Raw genomic sequence first — 27604 nt, forward strand, 5'->3', positions numbered from 1 at the left:
ACTGAAGGTGGTGCATAATGCAGCCAAACAGCCCATTTCGCATAGAATTTATCATATCTGTCTTTGCAGCGAGCCATCCACTCCTCCGCCGCCATGATATCATTCACCATTTTGATCCATGCTCCCCGAGACGGGATCTGTGCCGTTTTCCAATAAATGGGGACCAGGCGGCGAGCCGCATTCAGGAGATGCGGCAAGATGCTTTTAGATGATTCACTTTCAAATGCAGAAAAGAGGTTCCCCTGGATGGCGCCATCCAGGGGAATCTCTTTTTTGCTCTATCAAACTGGGATGTTGGTAACATACATCCAGACACTTAGGACTGAACAAACATTTTTTTCACTTTCTAAAGCAGTGCTTTGGGGAGGAAAAATCTAAAAAAGTGAAAATCATTTTTGTCCTTGAGTTGAGATGCAGCCACGTTAACATGCATTGCATAGTGTGAATCCGGTCATTCAAAGAAAACCTGTCCTGACGGGAATACATATCTAGCCCTTTTTGATTCTGGCTGCCTTGTGGCTTTGGAATGCTCACTAAAGGCTCGTACACACTTGACGGAAATCGGACGAAATATTCTCCGATTTTTCTCTCTCTTGCTCAGCGTTCATAACCGTTTTTAGTTGACAGTGCATAAATGTTCACGAAATTTCCCGTCCGATTTTTTTTTTTTTTTGGGACATTTGTTCCTAGACTTCCGGGTCGTCAGCAACTTCAGACCATGCGTGGTCTTTCGTATTCAATTTTTCATGGACGTACTGCATACACATTAAACAAAAATTGGTCGTCTGGGGACGGACGATAAAAATTTTGGTGTTTGTCCCTCCGTTTTTTTTTCGCTGAAAATGTCGGCATCGGCTGCTAAAAGTTGTGTTCCCACTACCCGAAAATCGTACAATTTTACCTCGGACGGGAGTTTTCGCCAGATTTTCTATTAGTGTGTACCCCACTTAAGTAGAGCCATATTCATTTGAAGACAATGACTCAAAGCACTGAAACTGAAGCCACTGGATAGTCATGACACCTGGGAGACAGGAATTTTAAGGAAAGAGGAGATTGCAGACTTCTATCATTATAGTTTCCTTCAGGATCCATGTGCATTGCATCAACACATGGGCATAAAATGCAAATTTTTTCATGCATTAAATGTGTTGCATTAATGCATTAATTTGGAAGGGCTAGAAACGCACCAAAATGTCCAAAAAAATGGATATGCTATTGGCAACACAGGGCGGTTGTGGTGCACTGCAATGTAGTACATTGGGGTACCATTCAACATATCCTATCAGAAAGGTGTAAATGGGCCCTTTTATGAAAAAAATACTATAAAGACTAATAATTCTTATAAAATTTGAATTAATTTATTTTACCAATAAAAAAGCGAATGTATTCATTTTTTGTGTGTTATCCCTTACAGTAGAAAATGCCACAAAAATGCAAATGGTAAATTACATTTTCTTTTTTTTTTCAAATCAAGCAAAAGAAAAATCTATGCTGGAGTTGCAGATTTCTTATGACTATTCAGAAAATAGCCAGCCAGCGTTTTTTGCAAAGAAGCCAGAATTAAAAATGTGCCAGGGAATATCTCCCTATGACTCTCGCAGCGCTCTGCAATATAGCATTGACACCTCGCTGCAGATAACGGCAAGTCATTAAGTACTTTTTCTCTTTAATTGATTTAGTTTACACATAAGGATGCCGCCAATCCAGCAATAAAACCTACAAGCGCCCGCTGTTAACAAAATGATAGTTAATGCTCCAAGACTTCCACTTAATACAGCATTAAACGGGACGAACTCCCGAGTCATATTAAATAAAACAATATCTTTTATAAACTTCATGCTGGTAGAACTCGGGGAAAGGACAGGATTAAATAGCTGTTCGGTTTCATACATCTCCTTGGATAACCTTCTCCCCCTCCACCACCGCGGCACCCAGAGAGACAAAGCCGGTAATTGTATGAACACTTTACACTACATTTACCTCTCCGATAATCTCATGCAATATAAATCACCCTTCAGATTATTAAAACAAAGAGATATTGCTCCATTACATTACTTTTTCAATTTAACATGTTCACAACCCCCCCCCCTCCCTCCTTCACATAGAACGCTGACCCCCTAGGGTAACAACGGCATCAACATTTTAAAAGATTTTGCTAAATTTTTTTTCAAAATTTTCAAATAAAAACATATTCTGAAAAAAAAAATCAAGGTTAATAAACTGTTACACAATATGAAAAACTGTTAACATTTTTATCATTAGGTATTTGGGTTGACACTTCTAAGAAGAGATTTTTTTTTAAAAAAAGCAAGTAAAATTAAAAAATTCATACAGATAAAACAAATTAAGAGCAAAAAATAAACTGTTACAAAATATGAAAAACTGTTAACATTTTTATCATCAGGTATGTGGGTTGACATCTCTAAGAAGAGATTTAAAAAAAAAAAAAAAAAAAAAAAGCAAGTAAAAATAAAAAATTCATACAGATAAAACAAATTAAGAGCAAAAAATAAACTGTTACAAAATATGAAAAACTGTTAACATTTTTATCATCAGGTATGTGGGTTGACATCTCTAAGAAGAGATTTAAAAAAAAAAAAAAAAAAAGCAAGTAAAAATAAAAAATTCATACAGATAAAACAAATTAAGAGCAAATAAATTCATACAAATAAAACAAATTAAGAGAAAAAATAAGGTTAAAAAATAATATAAATAAAAAATGTATACTATAAAATAAAATAATAAATCCATAAAATAAAATAGGGTCAAAATTATAAAAATAAATATAATATAAATAAAAAATGTATACTATAAAATCAAATAATAAATTCATAAAATAAAATAGGGTCAAAATTATAAAAATAAATATAATATAAATAAAAAATGTATACTATAAAATCAAATAATAAATTCATAAAATAAAATAGGGTCAAAATTATAAAAATAAATATAATATAAATAAAAAATGTATGCTATAAAATAAAATAATAAATTCATAAAATAAAATAGGGTAAAAATGATAAAATCAAATAAATAAATACAATTTAAATAAATACAATCGAATATAGATAAATGCGGATTTCAGTGATGTAACTATAGGAGGGTAAATTATGTTTGTCTGCGGCAACAAACCTGCCCAAGTTGCTCAGTGGGGGGGAAGGGTATCTAAATTCAATTAGGGAGCCTGTACTGGTCAGAATTTTCTCTGGTTGCCAATGGCAACTGGGCCTAGTAATGGTAGTTACCATCGCGTCAAAGGCACATATTGATTTAAAGCACCTTATTAAAAAGCCAAATCTCTGAGAAGACATTGAGGGCAGTTAATGGCTTCTATTTTGGTGGGGGATGGTGGCTAATTTGCGTTACCAGCGTCGGCGACAGGCCTGAAAAGGTTGCATCACGTGAACCTGTATGGTGTAGAAATACACGTCTGACTGAAAATGGAATGTCCCTGACATCTGGCACCTGAATTACAGCACAAAAACATAGAATAAAGCTGTCAGTGCTGCTATTACATGGCATTCATAATGGCTGCCACCTGATAGGTGTCTGGATTACGTCCTGCTGGGAGATGACAACCAGTAACATGAATCACGCTTAGATCTATTGATTTATCCACAGGGAATTATATTGCACTACAAGTGCGTCACTTCTCCCCAGCAGGGAAAAGGCCAGGTGGATTTTAGTGTCCATTTTGTTTGTTTTTAATGTTGGCCATTCTGCTAAGGAAGACATGAGATTGGCTAGGCAATGGAAGGGATGAATAATTCCTCTGAGGCATAAGACACTTTAAAAGAAGATGGCTGACAAAATGGTTTTTGCTCACGTACATTGACAGCTACATTATATTACCAAAAGTATTGGGACGCCTGCCTTTACACCCACATGAACTTTAATGGCATCCCAGTCTTAGCCCGTAGGGTTCAATATTGGGTTGGTCCATCCTTTGCAGCTATAACAGCTTCAACTCTTCTGGGAAGGCTGTCCACAAGGTTTAGGAGTGTGTCTATGGGAATGTTTGACCATTCTTCCAGAAGAGCATTTGTGAGGTCAGGCACTGATGTTGGACGAGAAGGCCTGACTCAGTCTCTGCTTTAATTCATCCCAAAGGTGTTCTATCAGGTTGACTCTGTGCAGGACAGAAAAATTTCCTCCACCCCAAACTCGCTCATCCTTGTCTTTATGGACCTTGCTTGGTACACTGTGTGCAGTCATGTTGGAACAGGAAGGGACCATCCCCAAACTGTTCCTTCAAAGTTGGGAGCATGAAATTGTCTTAGTATGCCCAACCCCTGAAAAACAACCCCACACCATAATCCCCCCTCCACCAAATGATTTGCACCAGTGCACAAAGCAAGGTCCATAAAGACATGGATGAGCGAGTTTGGGGTGCAAACTCGCTCATCTTGACTGGCCTGCACCTAGTCCTGACCTCGACCGGATAGAATACCTTTGGGATGAATTACAGCAGAGACTGCAAGCCAGGCCTTCTTGTTCACATCAGCGCTTGACCTAACAAATTCGCTTCTGGAAGAATGGTCAAACATTCCCATAGACACACTCCTAATCCTTGTGGACAGCCTTCCCAGAAGAATATAATCTGTTATAGCTGCAAAGGGTTGGCCTACCCAATATTGAACCCTATGGACTAAGACTGGAATCCCATTAAAGTTCATGTGCGTGGAAAGGCAGGCGCCCTTCCTTGCCTAAATGCACACACTTACTCACTGTTCATTATAACTGAAGCATAGTAAACTGAAGTTTGTGAATGAACAGGAAGCCACTCAAACGCAGAGCATTTCCCATTCATTCACTGATCAATGCAGCGGAGGCTGCAGAGAAAGGCATGTGTGTTTGGGCTTTGGGGTGCTCACCCTAATGCAATAGGCTGTGCACACCTATTGTAACACCCACATGAGAGGCGTACTACCTTGCGTCGCAGTTATCCCACTTCTATCACGTCAATGCATTGGATGCTCCCAGATATATGGCCCTGGCCTGCCCCCCAGTACTGACCTCGAGTCCTCACCCCTTCTGTGATATTCTCCGAGGCGCGGGTGGGCCTTCAAATGCCCAGGTGACGAGTGCTGTCTCTTCTCACTATAGGAGGATATGGGATTTGGCGCTATCCAGGACTGGTGACCCGCTGTTCCACGCTAAAACTCCCTTGTGGTTCAATAGACACTTACCTGAATTACTACAGCTACCGGACCCTGGACTGTGGATGGCCAGGGGGGTCGTGTATCTCTCCCATGTATTGCAGGGGGGAGCACTTAGACCCTTCTCCCAGTTACGGACTGACTTTGACCTTCCCCCCTCCATGTATTATCGGTATTATCAACTTCGCCATGCCCTTCACGCTCAGTTTGGGGGCCGTTACCCGGACTTGCCCACTGTTGACCTGTTGGATGTCCTGACTGGTTCTGACTCCCGTAAACTTATCTCCCTTTTATATGAGATGCTGACAACCAAAACGGCCACGGCCCTGGCGTTCAGTGTTCGCCCTCGCTGGACTGACGATGTTGGAGACCTTGACGATGATGATTGGACGGAGGCTCTTGGGGCCTGTAAGCTAGTCTCGCCCAAGCTGTCTGACAGATTGACACAGGTGTATATATTACATAGAGCGTACCTCTCTCCTGACAGAATAGCCAGATTCGTTCCCTCCAGAGACCCGGTGTGCCCCAAGTGTTTGTTGTCACCAGGTACCTTTGGACATCTGTTGTGGCACTGTCCTCGTATCCAGGGCTTCTGGGTGCAGGTGGTTCGCTTCCTGCACGACCGTATGGGGGCTCCTGTTACACTAGATCCTAGGGTCTGTCTGCTGGGTATTATACCTGATGAGGACGTTGATAAATACACCATAAAATTCCTGCATGAAACCCTCTTTAGCGCAAGAAAACTGATTGCCCGCACGTGGATACAGTCCGTCTGGCCTGATCTGGCTATGTGGAAGGCTGATATCAATCAATCCTTGTCCTACAAGAAAGTCATCTATACTAACCGGGGTTCTCTTGGTAGTTATCATAGGGTCTGGGACAGGTGGCTTCAGTCCTCTGACACCTGTTCTCCTGGGTGATCTCTGGGATTGGGGTGAACCTTGTGTACCCTGCTTATACTCACGGACGCTATGGGATGGGGTTTCGGGTATACTTGCTGTTATACTTGCCTATGTACGATGCTATTTCCCCTATGGACCTGTATTTTGTTTTTTTTTTCTTTTTCCTGCCTGATTTCTGTACCTTATGTGACAATGTTGTATTATATACTGCTGGTGTGACGTGACCTGATGTGCTGCCTGCATATGTTTGTTTTGTTGTTATTATGTGAACCCAATAAACGTTTGTTTTCCAAAAAAAAAAAAAAATAACACCCACATGAGAAGCGGAGTCAATGAATGAAAGGGGGGGCAGGGACATCCAGGCTGGAGAAAAAAAGAGCTAGACAAGACTTGACGTCCTGCAGCCAGGAAATGAGGCGGGCTCTATCTGACTTGCTGCGGCTTCTAATACACGTTGTGAGAAGCTCACAGTGTGCAGTGGATTTATACTAAGCAATTCCAGTACACAAAAGCAGCTGGCATACATTTCAAAGTCAAGTATTTTCCAGGAGATTTAAAACTGACGATTGAGATTTCGTTTTTTATTTCATCATTGCGAGTAGATTTCAGATTTTGGATTGCAAGAATACTGGTCTATGAATGACCTGTTTCATCACCAGATGCAGACGGGGCATTATATATATATATAAAACACATACACACATTCTTTAAGCTGCAGCTTATGAATACCATATGAGTGAACTTTTTAAGGGTAAAGGCTTACATATGGAATTTTCTGCAAACGATTATTTTGACAGGTGGAATTTCATTTTGATAGGATACATACGGTGTGTGAGCCAAGTACAATTTACTCTATACATGAATTCAGTCTGATCTTTGCTCCTGTGATCACTCCACTGCAGGAAAGGCATTTGCCACCTAATAATTCCACTTACCGTCCAAGTGACCTGCACGGTGGAGGAGGTGAGAATTATTGGCTTCTGGAGCTGAACCACCACTTCCCCGAGTTCCCGCTGTACTTGTCGGTGGTCTACGCCTTGCCGGGTTGGGCTGACATCTGGAAAATGAGCAAAAAGTCATTAACAGAACCAGTTGGATTACTGGGCATCTAATAGTAGTATATCATAGGGCCAATTGCTCATTTGGTGTCAGTATAAAAGAAATGGGTAAATACATTTTGGAAAGGACCAGTTAATACAATTGAATTATCCCATGGGCCTTAACATGTCAGAAAGAGGAACCTGACTGTGTAATACGTCACAAAATTTCAACCTGTGCAGGGTTTCATCTGATTTAGCAACCTAGAAAGTTCATTTCAGATACTTTGATGAATGTGGCCCACCAATTTTTGCACATAGGGCATATGCAGGCTGGTGATGTGGTCCGTTGTCTGGTGGCCCCATCTGAGGATTATTCTCTCTATTGGCTCCTACATGCTTCCTTCACCAAATGCACCCGTATCCTGCATGTTCCAGCATAGTACTGCTAGTGAAAAACCATTTGTGGGTAAGTGTGTGGTCACTCCATAGAGTGACCCATATAAAGTGTATCGCCAGGGCTCAGCAACATCCCCTGTGTAGAAATTATGACATGGCTCCCGAACTGCTCGTCATGCACTGGTCCAGTCACAGAAGATGTCTTCATGCCATTGACTTACCCTGAGTGCGCACAGGCTCTGATATAGCGCTGGGGTCACTGAGACCATACGAACTGACTGCTCGGATGATGAACAGGTAGATGGTGTTTGGGTTGAGTCCAGTCACTGTGTGTTTCTCCACCTTCACGTTATCTGCCACGGTCTGCCAGGTGCTGCCTGCTGATTGGCTGCAGAAGAATACAGATGGGTTAAAAGCTGGTTCCTGGGGTATCTTTGGCAAATGCAGCAATGTACTTTGCAAATACCCCCCACAGCTGCTCCAAAGTGAGTGAAGCAGCATCCACTGCATTGTGTGTAATGGCTGCAAGCTGTCTACCTTGTTCAACTACATTAATAAAGACATAAGGCCACTTAAAAAAAAATTCTTAGACTACAGTCTTGCTGGAATAGGTAAATACAGAGTAACAGATACTTCTTATCTTTTGCAAATGCTGCATCAAGTTCCTTCAGTGCTGGTTGCATGGCCTCAGCTAAAGATCAGCCCACCTAAATCTAGAAGAGGTCACATGACCTACTGTAGTACTTAGGCCAGTGATGGCACCCCAGATGTTTTGGAAATACATTTCCCATGATGCTCAGCTACACCGCAGTGTGCATGAGCATCGTGGGAAATGTAGTTCCAAAACATCTGAGGTGCCAAGGTTTGCCATCACTGACCTAGACCATCAAACATATGACAAGCACAGAAGGGAAACTGGGACAGCATTATCTCCCACCCTGGTTTCTTTTTAATGTTGGGAAAAAAGACAAAAAAAAGGGAAAAAAGACAAAAAAAAGAAAAGAGGGCGCACCGACCTAGTGCATTACCATTAAAACCATTTATTAAAAGGTGTACAGAATACTCACAAAACTTGTGTGATAGTACACACATCAACATAGCATATACAATCGCCAAGGTCCCAAATGTAGCGAATAGGCATGCAAAAGGTCGCATGGGGCTGCTGTGGCTGGGCTGACGCGTTTCAGGGGCGAACCCCCTTCCTCAGAGCCGGAAAAAATGCTGCCCATTTTTTCCGGCTCTGAGGAAGGGGGTTCGCCCCTGAAACGCGTCAGCCCAGCCACAGCAGCCCCATGCGACCATCTGCATGCCTATTCGCTACATTTGGGACCTTGGAGATTGTATATGCTATGTTGATGTGTGTACTATCACACCAGTTTTGTGAGTATTCTGTACACCTTTTAATATTTTAATAAATGGTTTTAATGGTAATGCACTAGGTCGGTGCGCCCTCTTTTCTTTTTTTTGTCTTTTCTCCCAGTTGGTTCGGGATACCCTTGATCCTGAGGGGGCAGCAAGACCAGTAGCTTTTTTAGTACCTGAGTTCGAAGTGTACCTCTCTCTACGTCAGATTCTACTTGAGCGCTTTACTACTTGAATATATTCTTTTTAATGTTATCCATCCCAACCAGGTTATAAACAAGCTTTTCATTCACTTTAAAAGCCTGTCTGTATAACAAAATGGCAGCATCCAAAATAAACAGAGGAGCAGGATTCTACTCTAACGCCTGTACTATGCAGACATTTTTGGAGAACGGGCTATTATAAACCTTTTGTCGCTACATGCAAGTCCAAAATGTATCTCTAGATTCACATTCACTAGTTGCTCTGTAGAATATTTCATGGTCCATGTTTATTTTATTCCTGTTCTCACAGTGCTTGGAAAATCACAACAATGTAGATGTCGTATTGCTCCCCAGCCTCTGCCCGCCACAAACCCCCGTACTGATTTATGGGGGAATTTTCCTGCTTTTATGTTTGCAGAAGATTTTTGCTGCTGACTAAACTGTTCACCACCTGCACTCACTGTAAATCTTGGGCAAGAACAAAGCAGATGGTGACGGCTGGCCCAATAATGCGGACGCAGCACCCACGCTAAGAAAATGTTTGCAAAACCGCTGACCCGACGCCAAAGCGAGGAAGTCACTAAGTCCTGAAATTCTGGGCTGTGTTTTATCACTCAGAGATCTCAGCCGTAAAATAGTGAAGAGGAGTGCAGGCCTGGGTAACCTGCACCAATTCATCTGGCCTTTTAGTTCCTCAGCTCTACACAGGCCTGGGTATGGCATCCATCCAGTAGGACATGACAACTTCATAACTGGCCATGTCCATTCTTTAAAGGGCCACTCTTTTCTTATTGAAAATATGCTGCGTCACGTCATCTTAGTAAACCCACATTATGGGGGAAACTAACTACATTTCGAGTCTAGTTCAGGCTAGCCACCAGCGCCTCAATTTTAAAGGAATTATAATTAGCCAACCAACCAAGCTTTCTGACAGCTTATATAAGAAATGGACAAAATGGGGTGGATGGGCAAATTGGCTGTGCACGTTGCAAGTGCAGTTGCTCCAGATCTAAATAAATGAGATGAAGCTCTGATGGCTTCCATCATCCAATCATGTGCAAGCAATAATGTGTTTTTTTTTTTCCTGCTTGTGATTGGGTATTCTTTGCAAAGTGAATTAATCTAATTTGCTAAGCTCTGGAGCAACTTTACTTGCAGAGTGAAGATGCACTTGCAAAGTGTACGGCCTATTTTCCTTTAGTAAATCAACCCCAATGTAATAATCTGTAGCAACCTTTCACTAGTGTGACTTCTGCACTCTGATGAATGGGTAAATCCTGATTGGTAATTATTAGTATGTTCTCTTGGCATGACCTTCTTCATAATGTCTGATCCATTAACCCAATAGACATTGAAGCCTAGATGTCTGATCCATTAACCCAATAGACATTGAAGCCTAGATGTCTGATCCATTAACCCAATAGACATTAAAGCCTAGATGCCCAAAACAAATTTATAGAACGACTGTTTAGCACACGGCTCCGAGTTCTCAACCATTTATGGATCATAAGACAAACAGCTCAATAAAAACAATATGCCACACATTTCAGCCAGGATGGCATTCAAGCTATGAATTAGGCTGTCCTGACTGAAATGTGTTAGCATACGGTTTTTACTGAGCTGTGTCTTATGATCAATAAATAGTTTAGAACTTAGAGCCGTGTGCAGGACTATTGTAATATTAATTGAACTGTGTACAGGACCCCAAACAGCCTCAGCATTTCACTATAACTCTTACTCTAACTGATTGAGAAGGCAGAGCAGGTACATATTGCATTTACTTGTGGGCCGAAAACCAAATTGAACTTGACAACAACTCTTAACCTATTTGTATACATAAATCATTTTTGACCATTTTGATTTTATAAAATGTTTTTAATTTGAAAATATTTATATTTTTTAATACTGTATTTCTTTTTCTTTGTGAGTGTACGTCTGGAGGTTGCATAGGTTTATGTGATGCAAACCTTCAGCCTGCATGTGATACCCATAAACCAAATGTAACTTGACAACAACTCTTGACTTATTTGTATACATAAATCATTTTTATAATTTAGATTTTTTAAATGTTTAATTATAAAATATTTTTTAATACTGTAATTGTATTTTGTTTTCTTTGTGAGCGTATATCGGCAGGTTGCATAGGTTTATATGACGCAAACCATCAGCCTGCGTGTGATACCCATAACTGGTTGATCACATGATCAGCAAACACAACAAATGATTCCCAATCTTTAGTACAAGTAAGTGACAGCTGTGATCTCTGAAATATCAACATGCAAAGGTTCACCCAAATTAGTTCACAAAAACAACATAAATAAACGGTGGGGGACCCATGTATTAGAACGCAAGCATTTAGTAGTTAATGTAAAGTAAAGTGCTAAACAGAAGGCTTACCTGAAGGCCTCGATGATGTAGGAGGTGACCTGGCTGCTCCCAGTTAGTGGGTTGGGATTCCATGTCAGAGTGACGCTATTCTTACTGACGTCGGTGACAAGAGGCTTGGATGGGGCACTAGGGAGCAGGCTTGGCTCTGAAGGCTGAATATTTACTGGAGATCCTTTTTCTTCAGATGGAAAAAATAAATTGAAATGATTGTTAACAGAAATCTGTTCGCTGTTGTCACACAGTAGTATCCATTATATCTCCTTTGAAAAAAGATGGGGGAAATGTGACAGGCTTTATGGCCATATATGAAAACTGCCCGGTTACCTTGAACATCTAGGAATCCAGCCCATGTCGTCTCTCCTGTTGAACTTGTTGCTACACAGGTGTACAATCCAGAATCTGCCACCTAAAACACAACAGACATCTGATTAATAGTGAATGTTATCACAGGGCTTGACCAATTCTCAAAGTTGGACATAGGGTGCAGCTGGTACCCCGTTTCCTGCAGCCTATTCTATTGTTGTCAGTAGCCTGTGTTCCCTCTTTGCTGTCTACTAGGATGGATTGACTGGCCCGTTTTTACTTTTAATCTTTGGGCTTTAAAGGTAATGCTTCCAAAAATCCATCAAAGCGTTCATGACTGCAGAACTCCCCTATATGTACAGTCTATAGTTAAAGTTTTCATATCTACTTATATAATTTCAGACAGCCATGAGGTTAGAGGCACAGGGCACCTCTTGGCATTTACCAGCCTTGCTCCTGGTTAGAGCAAGCAGCGAGGCGGGGCTCCTCCGGGGCCATTAACTCATAGCGCTCCTCAGCCCACTTGACATGACTCATTGTTTTTCCTGGGCAAAAAGCAGCGGCTGTGATGAAATGTCGCTATTAGCCGCACAGGACATGGGAGTTGCATTAACCTTCTGACTCCGACACAAGGAAAGAACAAAAATAACGTGGAGGTTTTCCACTCCCCGCTGAATTTCCGCATCAATTTTTAAGCAAATATTTAGCGTGCACGCCATGTTGTTTAAGTTATTCATGAGCAACCTCCACTTTACCCTGCCATGTGCCACAGCGCTGCACAGCTACTGAAGCTCAGAAGGAGCACTCCGTTCTGGAATATGCAGAAACCTCTGTGTGCTGCACCCTGTGTCTGTAATACGTATCAACCTCTGCATCCTATGTCCCGTGTCCAAAATATGCAGCAAGCCTGTGTGTTATGCCCCGTGGCCAAAATACATGTCCAACTCTGTATGTTATACTCCATGTCTGGAGCACGCAGAAACCTCTACATGTTACACCCTGTGTGCAGAATATGCGTCAAAATCTGAATGTTATACCCCATGTCAGGAATTTGTAGCAACCACTACATATTACACCCTGTATCCGCATTATGCCACAATCTTTGCTGATTATGTTCTGAGGACAGACTGACCATCATCCTTCTAGAAAGGATGTACAGCAAACACGCACACAATTTCCTCCACATTCTCACCATCTGCCCCAAAGCCGTTCAAGCAGCCCCAGCCTTCACTATCTATACCCTCAACTCCCATTCCATCCACTGTGTTTAAGAGAGTTCTATGAGGGCCCATTCCCACTTAGGCTTTCCATTGTAGTGCATTAATGTATTGACGTATTAACATGCTTTTACAAAATCAACTTTAATAATAAAATCCTGAAAACACAAGACCACGTGTCATATCATTTTGGTAAAATTGTATAGTAAGTAAAAATCTGGTGACATCTGTGGCTCTAAAGCCCCGTACACACGCTACAAATTTCCGCCGACCGGTCGTCCATTTTTTGTGGCATGCTAGTCTGATGTGGAAAGTGAAGAGGTTTTTTGCATACAAATTTTCCCGTAGGACAGAATTCTACTTCAGAAGTGATGTCATGTGTTGAATTGTTTTGTATGTGTTCTTTCGTCTCTGAGCATGCCTAGTCTTGCTCTTAAGATTTTTTTTCAGTGGAAATCTGTACTAATGAGACGAAAATCGGACGTTTTATTACGGACGACAAAAATTTTATAGCCTGCACATCAGGATTTTGTCAGCCGAAAAGTCGGAGTCAGCTGTCGAAAGCACCATACTAACAATCCGAAAATCGATAGATCGGTCGTCGGATGAAATTTCCCTTCCGAATTTCTTATCGTGTGTACGGGGCTTAAGTCTAGGTGCAGAGCTATTGGAATGTCTCCCTGCTTGCATCATTCACTGACATATCTCCTCTACCAGAACAGACAACCTCCTTATGTATAGAGCGGTATGATGAGAGAGTCCAAACATTTCACCTGCCACTATGTGGGTGTTATATCCCTTCCAGGGACAAGACATTGGACACAAAGATACATCTGACGAGTCCTGGGGACATCTCCCATCAGGACGACCTCTCTTCACCTGCTGATCCCATAATCGGCATTGTACGTGTAACTGATACATTGTAAACGGCCATGTAAATATATATAGATCTGATTTCATTGGTGGAAACACATAAAACATGATCTAGATGGGAGAGGGAGGTTTGGAGGTAAATGTGGGTCATGCCTGGACATACATTTTTTTTCTGATTTCTACACCTATGTCTCCGAACGATGAGAATTATACAAGTGACATGTAGTTTGGATTTATCGCACATTTGGAGCTGTGGGGGATCGTTACCAATTATTACTACTCCATCCTGGTTGTGTACTTCATGTTGTGCTGGTCATACATTAAGATTTACCAAAACCATATAATACAAGGTCAAACCTAAACATTTTCAATTTGTATGCAAACAGGCAGGCCCTTGTACTACATAGTAGAAAGTAAATCTAAAGGAAATTTGAAGAAGTAAATTCTATAATGTATGGCCAGCCCTACAGAAAGCCAATTGTTCATAAATGTAGCAATGGATCACCACCACTCTTATTAATTACTACCGATTTAAGTGCAATCATGCTACTAAAAATCACCTCTGTGCTACTAGCCATAAGAATTTCCAACATGTAGGTCTATGAAGGGCCATCTTTAATATTGATTGGACCCTGGGCAAACTTTCTCTTGGGCCCTGCCGAATCCACTTATCAGCTATGTACGAGCAGTGCGGGCTCAAGTGGAAGCTGCCTTGGGCCCCATAACAATGACTGGGCCCAGGGCAGCTGCCCCTTTTGCCCTGTGTTAAAGACAGCCCTGGGTCTATGTATACTGCCCAGCTGGCATATGTCTACGGCAGAGGAAGTTGGTTGCCCATAGGAAATTGAATGTGCATATGTAGTAGTGCGTGTGTGTATATATATATATATATATATATATATATATATATATATATATATATATATATATATATATAGATCACACAAATGAAAGGTTTCAGCACACTTCAAATTTTTCAAAGGATATAGAGTAGCAATGTAACAAGTTTGAGCAGTCCATGAAGAGCATGGACCACTTTAAACTGTTGTATCGCTACATTATATGCTGAAATCTTTAGAATAAATCTTTTGAAGTGTGCTGAAGCCTTTCGTTTCATTTAAACTTTTACATATAGAAGTGCAGGCGTGAGATATACCCCAGTTGCCTGGTGCACATTGTATCCTGCAAAAAGGCATAGATGTTCTTCACAACCACTATATATATATATATATATATATATATATATATATAAAACAACTTTTGTGGTGAAATTGCCAAAGAAATTGTACATTCTACTAAATACCATGCCTGGAATGGGGCTTTTATGAGGTTTGTGAAGTTTGGACTACAATAGAGCAATGACAAGAAATGTTCTTTTTTTATTGGTTTTAGAAAGGTGAGTAATACAAAACAGAGCCGTGGAGCATATCCCTGACCCAAGGTAATACAAAACAAAAAAAAAGAAAAGTCAAACTAAAATCCGCTCAGCACTATATAAAGGATAAGGCAGCAGACTCAGGAAAAAAAAAAAGGCATCTCCATAACATTGAGTAACTAAAGGGTAAGGCATCCAAAAACAGGAAAAAGGCACCATAGACTGCCAGCCTGATAATGTTACATAGACCAATCATGATTTTAAACAAGAGATCAAATCAAATGCCCAAAAATTATACGCTTTAAGATGTTGCGGTGGAGGGGAGTCAAGCCAAAGGTCCTATACCTTGTGGAACTTCCGGGGACACCCACGGGAGGTATATGTCGCTTTATATAGGGGAACCACATTGTTAGTTATTTCCATTTCAGGGTGTAAGCCTTACTTGCGTAAAAAAACGAATAAGGCCCCTGAGTGTCCAGCAAAAGACCAGAGGGTCCACCAGGCCAAGCAAACAGATTTTATTTAAGGATTGATGGAATGTAAAAAAGATTTACATACGTGATCCAAAAGTCAGCATCCCAGCATGAGAAAAATATCACATGATCAAGGTGGCAACTATATTTTAGGATGTGTTGTTTTGTTTCTGACAGTTGTGGTCTAGGAGGTCCAATTGTGCTCTAAGGCAAGGAGATGCATCAAAAAGATCCTCGTTTTCTAGGACAATACCACAAAACACACCTTTGTTGCTTTGGCTGTCATCAACGAAGCAAGGTTGGAACACAAAGGTCTACCCCCCCCCCAACCCCCAGGATAAACACACACTCACAGACCTCCCCCCCCCCCCCCCCAATGACTATTACTTCTTGTATGGATCATTGGCAACGAGAAAGTTTTGGACGTAATATTTTAGTTTTTTTTTCCAGGACTTAATCATAGGTCTTTACTGTCATCTAAAGAATTGCATTGTAGTTCTAGAAGATTGTGCTGAAAAATAAAAAATTATTTACTTTCCTTACGGCGTGGGTTTATGGACGTTTGATCACCCTTTTTAGGTATACATATGTACAAACATTTACACACATAGTATAATATTAATACATTCATCTTTGGCTTTCACGCACGGCTAGACTTGTGTAAAGGTGGAGATCGATTGGGGCAGATCAGGTACACATACCTGTCTTGGGAAGAATAAGGAAAAACAAACAGATCTGCTTGTCAGCACAGCGAGATGAAACGAGTCGAGTTCCGAGCCGCTGTTTGAACAAGAGCTTTGATGAGCACAAAGGAGGCCTCGTATCAAGGAGGCGAAACATCAAACACTCTCCTAACATGACAGCGTGTTTGTAATTCAAGGTCGACAAGGTTCGTGGAAGTTTGTAGATCTGAGAGAGACACAGCTTGTACAGCATTACACACATGAAACAGCCATTTATGAATACAGTATTTACTAAACAAACATGGGAGGGAGGAATCACCAGGGTTGTACTGGGAATGGGATGCTGCGCAGTTTCCACTGGTGGTGGGAATCGGCAGCCTGTAGCCACAGTTGGGTAGTGTATGATCTATATGAGATCTACAACTGATTATGGGAGTCTTCGAAAAGTCTATGGAACTAAAGTATATGAAAAGCAAAACTTCTTTTTTTTTTTAGTTTTGGATAGAATGGGGAATAGTCAGATGCTGTCGGGTTTTTATTGCTTTTATTACACAACAGGATGACCATACCTAATGATAAAAGTAGCTTTAATGATTCATCCAACGGTTACATAAAACAGCCAACACTTTCCGGGGTCCCCCCTTCATCAAGGCTGAAAAATTGCAAGTGGATAAAATTTCTCAAGGCAGAATCACTAGGATAGGTTAGTGGTGCATGGAATATCTCCAGTTAGTTTGACATCACTGAAATTCAGGGGCATAACTACAGGGGTTGCAATTGCAACCGGGCCCCATTCTCCAGGGGGCCTATGCGGATCCCCTGTACACCTGGATAGGAGGGCGGCGGGGGCAGCATGTAGAGAAATCACTGTCCTCCTTTTTCCTTCTGTAGCTGCAGGTCACACTTGTGACCGGGCCCTCGCATTCCACCACCATGGGGAGGCCCCAAGATGGCAGGAAGGGGGCCCACTGCAGAACTTGTGAAAGGGTCCCACTGCGGGACCGTAATAAAGGGCCCCGCAATGAGAGTAAAGGGCCCCAGGATCAGTGGGAAGAGCCCCAGGCTTGAAGGGAAGGGCCCCGGCCAGGGGGCCCTTTATGGTTTCTTGCACCGGGGCCCTGAAGGTTCTAGTTACGCCTCTGCTGAAATTTAAAATGAGCACTACAATTTATTGAATGAAGAGTCTCAGCTCCAGTTGTGGATCCATCTCATGTACTTTATGCTAACATAGGTTCCTAGGTTTCTCCCCCTAAACATCCTACACATATATTCCTTAAGCCCCGTACACACACGCAGATCGTCGTCATACAAATGTTCGTCTTTTCTCCCCGGGATGTCGGTGTCTGTTGAAAAGTGCAAAGACAGCACAAGGACAGCACAAGAATTTTGTCCGCAGACTTCAGCTGACTGCAGAAGTGATGTCATGTAATGGTTAACTTTCCCTGTGTTTTTTATTTTCTGAGCATGCCCAGTCTTGCAAATCTGCGGTCTGTCGGCCGAATTCTGTACTGACTGGCGAACAATCGTCCGTTCTGGTGTCTGCAGACAAAAATTTTCATGTTTGCAAGAAAGACTCTTGTCCGCAGATTGTGTGCAGACAGCTGTCGGAGGCACCATACTAACACGCATACAATCGGCAGATCTTTCGTCCGCCGACGTTTGTATGACGACGATCTGCGTGTGTGTACGGGGCTTTACCCTGACAATGCTCCTTTCCTTATATACTCTTCACACATTTCACATATATCCCTTACCCTGGCAGTCCTTTCTTGGCTTCCCCCTTATATACTCCATACTCCTCATACATATATCCTTTACCCTGGGTTCTTCCCCTTATATATCCTATACACAATGGAGATTTTTTTTATCTAACAATATTCCTGAGTCCTTTTGGTAAATATCCCTATGAAGATAGAGTATCCTTTACACTGACACTGTTCCTAGGCTTCTCCCCTTAATATACCCTATACTAGCTATTCTCAACTAGGGTTCCTGCAGAGGTTGGTAGGGGTTCCTAAAGCTTTGGCCGATTTGACCTCCCATTTTATGGTGCCTGTATAGTTCCAGGGCCATGCCACTTGGGAAAGCCCCGAGCATGAGACCATCTTTTTTAGCCAAACGGTGGGTGGCCCCACTGTAAGGGTTGCATTCTTCCTACTGACCACCAGTGAGGTATACGATGAAAGCACTGCAACAATTGAATAAACTTTCTACTGGACATATTCAAATACAAAAGTGGAGATCTATAGTTTTTTAGGGGCTCAGACCCCCTCTTCCTCAGGGATATAATGGATTGGTCTCCAGTGCTACTACAAAACACGTCTTCTACTGACCACCAATGTAAGGGACATTTTTTTCATTGACCCCAATTAACTGGTTTTAGTAAAGAATCACCCAAGACCTGAAATGTAGTTCCTCTTGATAAAAAGGTTGCGAAAAGCTGTCTTGTAGATGTATCCTTTATTTCACGAATGTTCCTGGGCTCCTCCCCGTGTACACCGACTACCTTAACAATCTCCCACCTGTTCTTGGTCCTGTCCATGAAGCAAATTGGAATTTGCATTTGGAGGACTAAAACAATATATCTGAATTAAAAAGCCCTCCATCTTCCAGAACTATCTCTGTCTAGCAGCACTCTAGGTTTGGCCATGTGCGCTCCCTTGTAGGAAAACTGAAATTCATATTTAATTCTCTGTAGCAGTCCTCATCTTGGCTGGTGGTAAAATATTAAACAGGCCCTCATCAGATCAAGCACAGCTACAGTAAAATCATTTGCAAGGCTGGAATTAAAAATGTATGACTGCATCTACTCAGAGCTACATGGCGGGGCAGCCAGAGTTCAGAGGCGCACACAGCTGGCAGCAGAGCCCCCACACACTCCCAATGACTAAAATCCGGAACAATTATTTCAATACCATCCATTGCATTCCTACATGTCTGTAAGGAAGTTACAGCTAGATGGGTAATGGAATGGGTAAATTGCAGCTGCCACGGGGACCAAAGTCCCAGCAGGTCCCTGACATCTACTGTCCAATGAAAGAGATCTATGTGGCAGCGTTGTTACAGTGCAGATTGATCGGTGCTGGGTGAACATGCCACCCCTTCACTGCAGAAACATCTTTATTTGCTATGCTGAGACCACATCACATACACGTTCAAGGAAGCCCCCACCGTATCTACTACTTTTTCTACATTTGGTAGAAAAAGTCTACATTAAGGTGAATACAGAATTCCTTAAAGGGGATGATAACCTACAATTTTTCAGTATGTCCCAGTCATCTCTTTAAAAGTTTCTTACCACCACGGGCTTCTCGATGACGTGAGCATTGTAATTTGCTATTATGTTGGTTGGCCCATCGTATCAGCTCCTGACCGTAAACAATGGTTCAGAGCTATCATGCTACCACATATATGTGTACAATCGGCAGGAAGGAGTAAAGCAAATCATTTTTTTTTTTGTGAATCTGCTGCAAAGTTTCTTATGCCTCGTTTCCACTGAGTGGTACGGTACGGTTCGGTTCAGTACGGTACGGTTCGGAACGGTACACATTGCGTTTCCACTGCCAATAGTACCCTTTCATGACAGGCGTAGTGTAGCAGGAAAGCTGTGATAGACGATTCTCTGTCAACCAATCAAAGTTCTGCAGAGTGTAGCTCCACCCTGTTGGTACGGTACTAATGTGCTTGGTACCCCAACGAAAGGGTACCAAAAAAGTGGTATGGTACGGTTCGGAATTGGGGTACCATTCATAATGGAAACGGCATAAATAGCATACCGTACCAGAAAGCTCAGTGGAAACGAGCCATAAGCTGAAGATCCTGAAAGTAACAGCAATTCCTGTTGCAGGCTGACAACATTAAGACACATCTATCCAGCAGCAATGTTGTTAGCCTGCCATTTGTGCTCCTTCTTTTGGACTTTCGGCTGCAGAAGACATGCACAGACCTGAACAGTAGCCAAACGGCCAACTGAAAAAGTTTGCACAACAGGCCAACGCTGCTGCTTTTTGCAAGGCAATGGCTTAGTGCTGTCAGGCTGCAGCAGTAAGTGCTGTTATTGGCATGGTCTCTAGGTAAGAAAATTTGCAACAGATTCACACATAAAATGTTTTTCATAAGAAAATTGTATACAGTGGGACATGACGCCAAAAATAGATTGCGTGTTTTTATTTCCTTAAAGTGTCATTAAACCCACAGCATAAAAACGGTCAGTACAAGCTGTTCATACTCACTCAGTCACTATAGGTTTCGTTTTCTGTATTTTGCAAAAAAACCTGGTTGATCCTGCTTGTTCTCTGTCCTTCCCCCCTTGTCTTTGTCCCTGCTGCAGCATGAGATTGTGTAGACCAGTCATTGCCACATCTACTGAGCATGCTCCAGTTTCAGTTCACTTCTAACATAAAAAATGTCCTCCTTTATCTCATCTGAGCAGCCCATGCGCAAACAACAGACACAGGCTGGAGGGGTGTGAAACAGGCAGTGACTGGCGGAACCTCCTCCTAGATAGTCCACACCATGTTTTTGCACAAAAATAGTTAAGATTTGAGTTCAAATACATATTTGTATGATGATTTAAAACATTTATTTGATAATAATTATGCACTTTAACTTTATATTAACTTATATACCAGCTTTTTACCAGCAGCAGAGTCATAGAAGCTCCTCCCGCCGTATATTGATTATGAAAAAAGGTACTTGGATTTTTTTTTAGAACTTGGAGCTGCTGCCCCACGTACATATACTGTGGGGCAATGGCCCTTCTGCGGGAAATCACATACAGGTACGGGATTTCGCTCTTCCAGGTCTGCGGAGCACATATGCACCACCGGCGACCAGCTCCCGCTGTGATTAGACACAGCGGGAGCCAATCAGTGGGTCTGACGGACCCGATATCCACCGGGCACCGCTAGTTGTTCCCCACAGAACAACAAGGCAGATTGTCAACAAGGCAGATTGTCATTTTCTCACAAGGGAAGACCGAGATCCTGTGTTTCTGCTAAGCAGGTACACAGATTGCTGTCTTTCCACAGTTATCAAGCACTCCCTAGGGACACATTTAACTCTTTGATTGCCCCGATGTTACCCCCTTCCCTGCCAGTGTCATTAGTACAGTGACAGTGCATATTTTTTTAGCACTGATCACTGTATTAGTGTCACTGGTCCCAACAAAAGTGTCACTTAGTGTCTGATATGTCCACTGAAATGTCGCAGTCCCGCTATAAGTTGCTGATCACCGCCATTACTAGTTTAAAATGTAAATAAAAATTCTATAACAATATCCCATAGTTTGTACATGCTATAACTTTTGGCAAACCAATCACTATACACTTATTGGGATTTCCTTTTACCAAAAACATGTAGCAGAATATATTATTGGCCTAAATTAATGAAGAAATTAGATTTCTTACATTTTTTTTAACTGAATGTGTTTTATATCAGAAAGTAAAAAATATTGTTTTTTTTTTTTCAAAACTGTTGGTCTTTTTTTATCTCAAAAAAAAGAAAAAAAAAACCACAGAGGTGAATAAATACCACCAAAAGTTAGCTCTATTTGTGGGAAAAAAGGACATCAAATCTTGTGTACAGCGTCGCACGACCGCGCAATTGTCAGTTAAAATAACACAGGGCCGTAGCAAAAAATGGCCTGGTGATGAAGGGGGGTAGACCAGCTGGAGCTGAAGTGGGCAAATAAAATAAATACATTGCCATCATCCATCTACACAAAGAGAAAGGATAATGTGAAAGAACAGTGTGTGTTTAGTATCAATTTATAGAGGAAGTAAACTTCCATCTTGAAGGTTTACCTATAGGTAGTGTAAATAACTCCTAAACATGCACTGTTTGGGAGATTTTTACTGAGCTAGCACCAGTTACGTCACTGGTGCATACGCTCTGAAGCAGGGCCATCTTACTGAATGGGCACACTGGTCAGTTGCCCAGGGGCCCCATATGCCCAGTGACCCAGCCCCAAACCAAGCATTAGTCCCGATTCCTGTGTGCATCCCACCACCGAACTTAGCAGGTGGCAAGCGCTGGTTGGCCCTGCGCTGCTGTCAGGCCACTTGGGCCATGGAGGGGGAGCCCACAACTGCAGGAATGCCTGTCCGCCTCCATGGGAACAGACACACACAGGACAGTCAAGTCTGACTCCCATCCGTGTGTGTGTTCACCGGACCCAGCAACCAAATTTGGAAGCTGTAATTAGCCTGGCACTGCTGTACTAATAAATATCGCCAATAAATTTGCATTTTAATTCTCATGGATGATTGTGTAGGCAGGGCCCCAGTGTACTGCATTGCCCGGGGCCCTTTGATGCTCTTAAGATGGCACTGCTCTGAAGGACCATCAACCAATGCCGTTTCTGCAGCGCAGCGTGCCATGATTGGCGGCTCCCGCGCGCATGCGTGGGAGTGGCGTCATCGCTGCTCCGGCCAGTCACAGAGCCGGATCCGCGAACCGGGTAGAGGATGGATGGCATCGCATTACTGGAATGCTTCGTATTCAGGTAAGTTTAATAATGTGCTAGTATGCATTGCATGCCTTTTCCTTGCAGGTAAGAAAAAAAAAGTGCAGCGCTTTACAACCGCTTTAAGCAAATAGTTTTTTGTGAATTTGTTGCCATTCTCTGAATTCTCTTGTACCCAATTTTACTGTAACTAATGTCTGCCTTCTTTTTGTAAAGAGCTGAGCAAACTGTTGGCACTATATAAATCCTGTATAATATTATTAATTTATTACCTGGAGATCCTGCCAGCACCAGCACTTCTGCAGGCTGACAACCCTAAGCCACTGCCTCCCAATTAGCAGAACTGTTGTCAGCCTGTTGTGCGCGCCGTTTCAGTCGACCATTGGGTTGCCTATTAGATAAACCTGATATGATATCCCAATGGCCAACCAAAGGAGCTTGAGCGGTCAGCTACAGAACAATCCTCTGTGTATTCATTTCAGGGGAAAGTGCAAATATTTGACATACATTTCTGTCCCTGGAGGGAGGACATTCTTTTGCACACAGAGGACTTCCTAACTAATCTTACTAGAGGCCATTGCAGTCAGTCTCCCCACCGTCTCAAATGACTGACGATAACAGAGAATGGTCCATTAATTTAGCACCGCCAGCTATCTGCACCACTTCCCGCACTAATCTACAGTGATAATTCACATAAAGTGCAATTAGGGAGAAGTTTTGCGCCCTCACTTATCAATACGCTCGTCCTCAATCCTCATCACCGATGCAAATGAATGCTAATGAGCACTCGCAGATCATTTCTTTATTACGTGTGTCATTAATATTTAAATAAAGAGTGGAATGCTCGCCTCTAATAACTAATCAGGCAGAGCGCTGAGTGATATGTAAATGAGCGTTCCTAATCAGAGGGCGCAGCAATCCGAAACGTGACGCTGGCTGGTCATTTGTCGGAGTTATCAGCCAGGAACAGGTCGCCTCTATGGGATGGACATGTGGATCTGCACTGGGATAGTAGGGCTGTCTGTATGTGTGACACCTCTGAACAGATCTGTGATCCTAGCAGGAAATATTTCATACAGTTCATCCAATAAATCTGTCACATTTACTTCCATTTTAGTAAGCTAGCAGCATATTCTTTTATAGTTTACCTAAACCTAAAATGTCACTGCAGCTAATCAGTTCTTCGATGAGGTGGCTGCATTCGTTTTCTTTTTTAGGTTTTTTTTTTTTTTTTTTTTACAAGTGATTCTGCCAGTAACAAATTTCCTGTCCTAGGGCAGTGGTTGTCAATTTACTAAACATGGGAGCCCCAAATGTGGCCCCTGACATCACTTAATGTTCAGTATACGTGATGCTACAAAAGACATTCTATAGGAGATGGTTGGAGACTGTGGCTATGCTACAGGCAGTGCTGTATCTTGGCCTAGGCCTAGGGCAGCACTTTGCAGGGGGGCAGCAAAAAAGGTGATGGGAATGCACTGATATGTTGCACTAATAGACTGCACTGATGGCCACTGATGAGGCAGGACTGATAAGCTGTACTGATAAGGCAGCACTGATAGGCTGCACTAATGGGCACTGAGAGGCTGAACTGGTGGCCACTGATGGGGCTGTACTGATGGCCACTGATGAGGCCGCACTGATATGCTGCACTGATGAGGCTGCACTGATGAGCACTGATAAGGCTGCACTGATGGGCACTGATGAAGCTGAACTTATGGGAACTGATGGGCACTGATAGACTGTGGTTGTGGTCTGTGGTTTACAGATGACAGGGCGGGTCATAAACAGGAAAGGGTGTGGCCTTTACAGGAAGGGGTGGGTCATATATAAATTAGGGGTGCCCAAGTTTAGTCAGCCTAGGGCAGCACAAAACCTAAATACACCACTGGCTACAGGTGTGGTTAGTGACTGCAGACATGCTGAAGGATACTGACAAAGATTGGGAACATCTAACAAGAGACTGCTATTGTAGTCCCTTTATAATGCAATGCTTCCACTTCTGACTGCTGGGGTCTGAGGGCCACACATAAAAAAAAAACAAAAAAAACAAGAGCTGCATATGGCCCTCAGGCTGCAGGTTCGGCATGAGGGTCCCAGGGTGACAATGCCTACTCAATGTATAGTATCTATTAATGGGTAGGCCAACCCTAACACTAAAATTGCTACATCTACTGGCATCCACAATCTAAGACTAACCACTCTAGCCCCGTAAAGTAGAAATTGCTATACATAGCCAAACTGGTTCAGTCTCCAGCGGCGGAAGCTCTGCAGAGGACACAGCCGACAACGGCAGTAAAATATATGTGAAGTGACGTCACCCATAGAGTTACTATGGGGTTTCCGTTGTCAGCAACCTTTCCTGCACCCGCCTCCACAGCGAAGCTGCCACTGTCCACTCACCATAGGACCAGACCGAAGCGGCTTCAGAAAAGGTATGTATAGCGATTTCTTCTTTACAGACCTAGATAGGTTAGTCTTAAAGTGTGGATGCCTGTAAATGTAGCAATTTTAGTGTTAGGGTGGACTTCGCCTTTAAGTGTTGTCACCTTAGATTGCCTGCATGATTTGGACAATGAAAACGCCTTCCTCTCCTCATCTCCATTACATAGAGGGGACCGGTTTTGTACTTCACAGATGATAGCTGGGAAGGCTGATCAAATCTTTTGAAATTTTAGTCCACAGGAGGTTACAAGGATGGTGGATTTCTGGCTGGATCAATATTTACTTTTTCTGTACTTAGAAAAAAAAAAAAACGAATGCAACCGCCATATCTAAGAGCTAAAAAGCTGCAATATATGACATTTTTGCTCTTGAGTTTAGATATAATTTAAGTGCAGTCACATGTGCTGAGTACGCAGGAAAAGGTCCAGACTGGACCCAGTACTGCAGACAATGCCGGTGTTACATAAATGAGAAATTACATAACCCATTACAAGAGGCAGCAGACAGAACATCACAAGTCCTACCCAGTAATCCTCCATTGACCGTAAACTGGAAGCCGACAACAGGAAGATCGTTCTTTTACAATACCATTGTGTGTACATTGCACTTTGTGAGATATCCCTAATGACTGCTGCTTCCGATACCGACCAATCATATGTTATTTTGTACTAGAAAACTGAAAGCTGTCTTCTGATTGGTTGTTTTAGGTACCAGCTATGCTTTCCTTTCCTCTAAAAGTTTCCCAATGCATTCCTGATCTCAGTATTATATATTGAGCAGATCAGATGGGACTAACCTGTAGGTGGGTAATTTGTAAAGTCCCGTTGTCGAGGACGCTGACCCTCGGGTCGCTGCCGCCAACCCTTTGTCCGTCTTTTAGCCAGTGGGTGCTGGGCAGAGGGTTGCCAGTCACGCGACACTGCATCTTCAACACAGAGTCCACGGCAAGCGTTTGATTGGACGGTCCTCTGCGGATTATCGGTGGAACGCGATCCGATGTAGCTGTTAAAAGAAGAACATTTTAATTGCATAGGGATTAAAATTCTGCATTTTTTGGTATATTGATTTTCATCTGCTAAAGAATAGTAAGGAAAAAATCTGAATATTTAAAACCACAAAATAAAGACCTGTGAGCCAAAGATGATGGGCTCACAGCTTATTAATTCACCAGGAGTGGTAACATGGAGGTACAGGAGGATGGGAATTTTGTTTTCTGAACCAGCATGCATTAGCACATCAATTAAATAGAAGCAGAGATATCACTGAGGTACAGTAGAGTGGCCATTTTGTATTCTGAGTCAATGTTCATGAGGAATGAGCCAATCAATAAATTAGAAGAAGTGATATCATTGGGGTACAGAAGAATAGCCATTTTGTATTCTGAACCAATGTTCACGAAAAACAGGCCTATCCTACTAGGGGCATAGAGATCACTGGAAGTACAAGAGGATGGCCAACTGTTATTCTAAACCAATGATCATGAAGTATGGTCCCATCAAACTAGGAACAGCTATGTCAAAGGGGTACAGGAGGGTAATCATTTTGTATGCTGGACTTATGTTCATGAGGAATTGGTCCATTAATCTAGGAGCAGTAATACTGTATCATTGAGGTAGAGGAGGGTGGTCCTTTTGTATTCTTGAACCAATGTTCATAAGTGGTCAACCAATAAACCAGTAGCAGGGATATTACAGAGTTACAGGAAGGCAGCCATTTTGTGTTGTGAAGCAAAGCTCATGAGGAATGAACCCATCAATACAATAGGGAGAATTAAATCAACGAGGTAAAGGAGCGTGGTCCTTTGTTACAGTAAACCAGTCTTCATGAGGGATGAGCCTAGCAAACTAGGTGAAGAGGTACAGGAATATAGGCTTTTTTTTATTCAGGACCAGTGCTCATGAAGAGCAGTCCCATCAATAAATTAGGGGAGCAATATTACTGAGATAAGGGAATGTTGTTCTTTTGAAACATGGGCCGATGTTTATGAGCAATTGGCCTTACACTAAACTAGGAGGGGTGATATTGGTGATGTACAAGAAGGTGGCCATTTTGTATTTTGAACCGATGTTCATGTGGAATGAGACCACCAATAATATAGGATAGTGATATCACGGAGGTAAAGGAACACAGTCCTTTTCAATAATATAGGATAGTGATATCACTGAGGTAAAGGAACACAGTCCTTTTCTATAATATAGGATAGTGATATCACGGAGGTAAAGGAACACAGTCCTTTTCAATAATATAGGATAGTGATATCACTAAGGTAAAGGAACACAGTCCTTTTCTATAATATAGGATAGTGATATCACTGAGGTA

General features: G+C 42.2%; 1 protein-coding gene across 3 annotated transcripts in view; it reads right to left on the reverse strand.

The window, feature by feature from the left end:
• ROBO3 (roundabout guidance receptor 3) overlaps positions 1-27604 on the reverse strand; it is a 464292-nt gene that overhangs the window by 22967 nt on the left and 413721 nt on the right. For all 3 annotated transcript variants that reach the window (XM_082273528.1, XM_082273527.1, XM_082273529.1), the window contains exons 9-13: positions 26082-26287; positions 11775-11856; positions 11460-11628; positions 7719-7885; positions 6997-7118 (exon numbers count right to left, since the gene is read on the reverse strand). In XM_082273528.1, coding sequence (XP_082129654.1) covers positions 6997-7118; positions 7719-7885; positions 11460-11628; positions 11775-11856; positions 26082-26287 — 746 coding nt within the window. The remainder of the gene's footprint in view (positions 1-6996; positions 7119-7718; positions 7886-11459; positions 11629-11774; positions 11857-26081; positions 26288-27604) is intronic.

This window comes from Pelophylax lessonae (assembly GCF_965119305.1).
Source record: "Pelophylax lessonae genome assembly, chromosome: 12".
In the NCBI taxonomy this organism is placed as follows: Eukaryota; Metazoa; Chordata; class Amphibia; order Anura; family Ranidae; genus Pelophylax; species Pelophylax lessonae.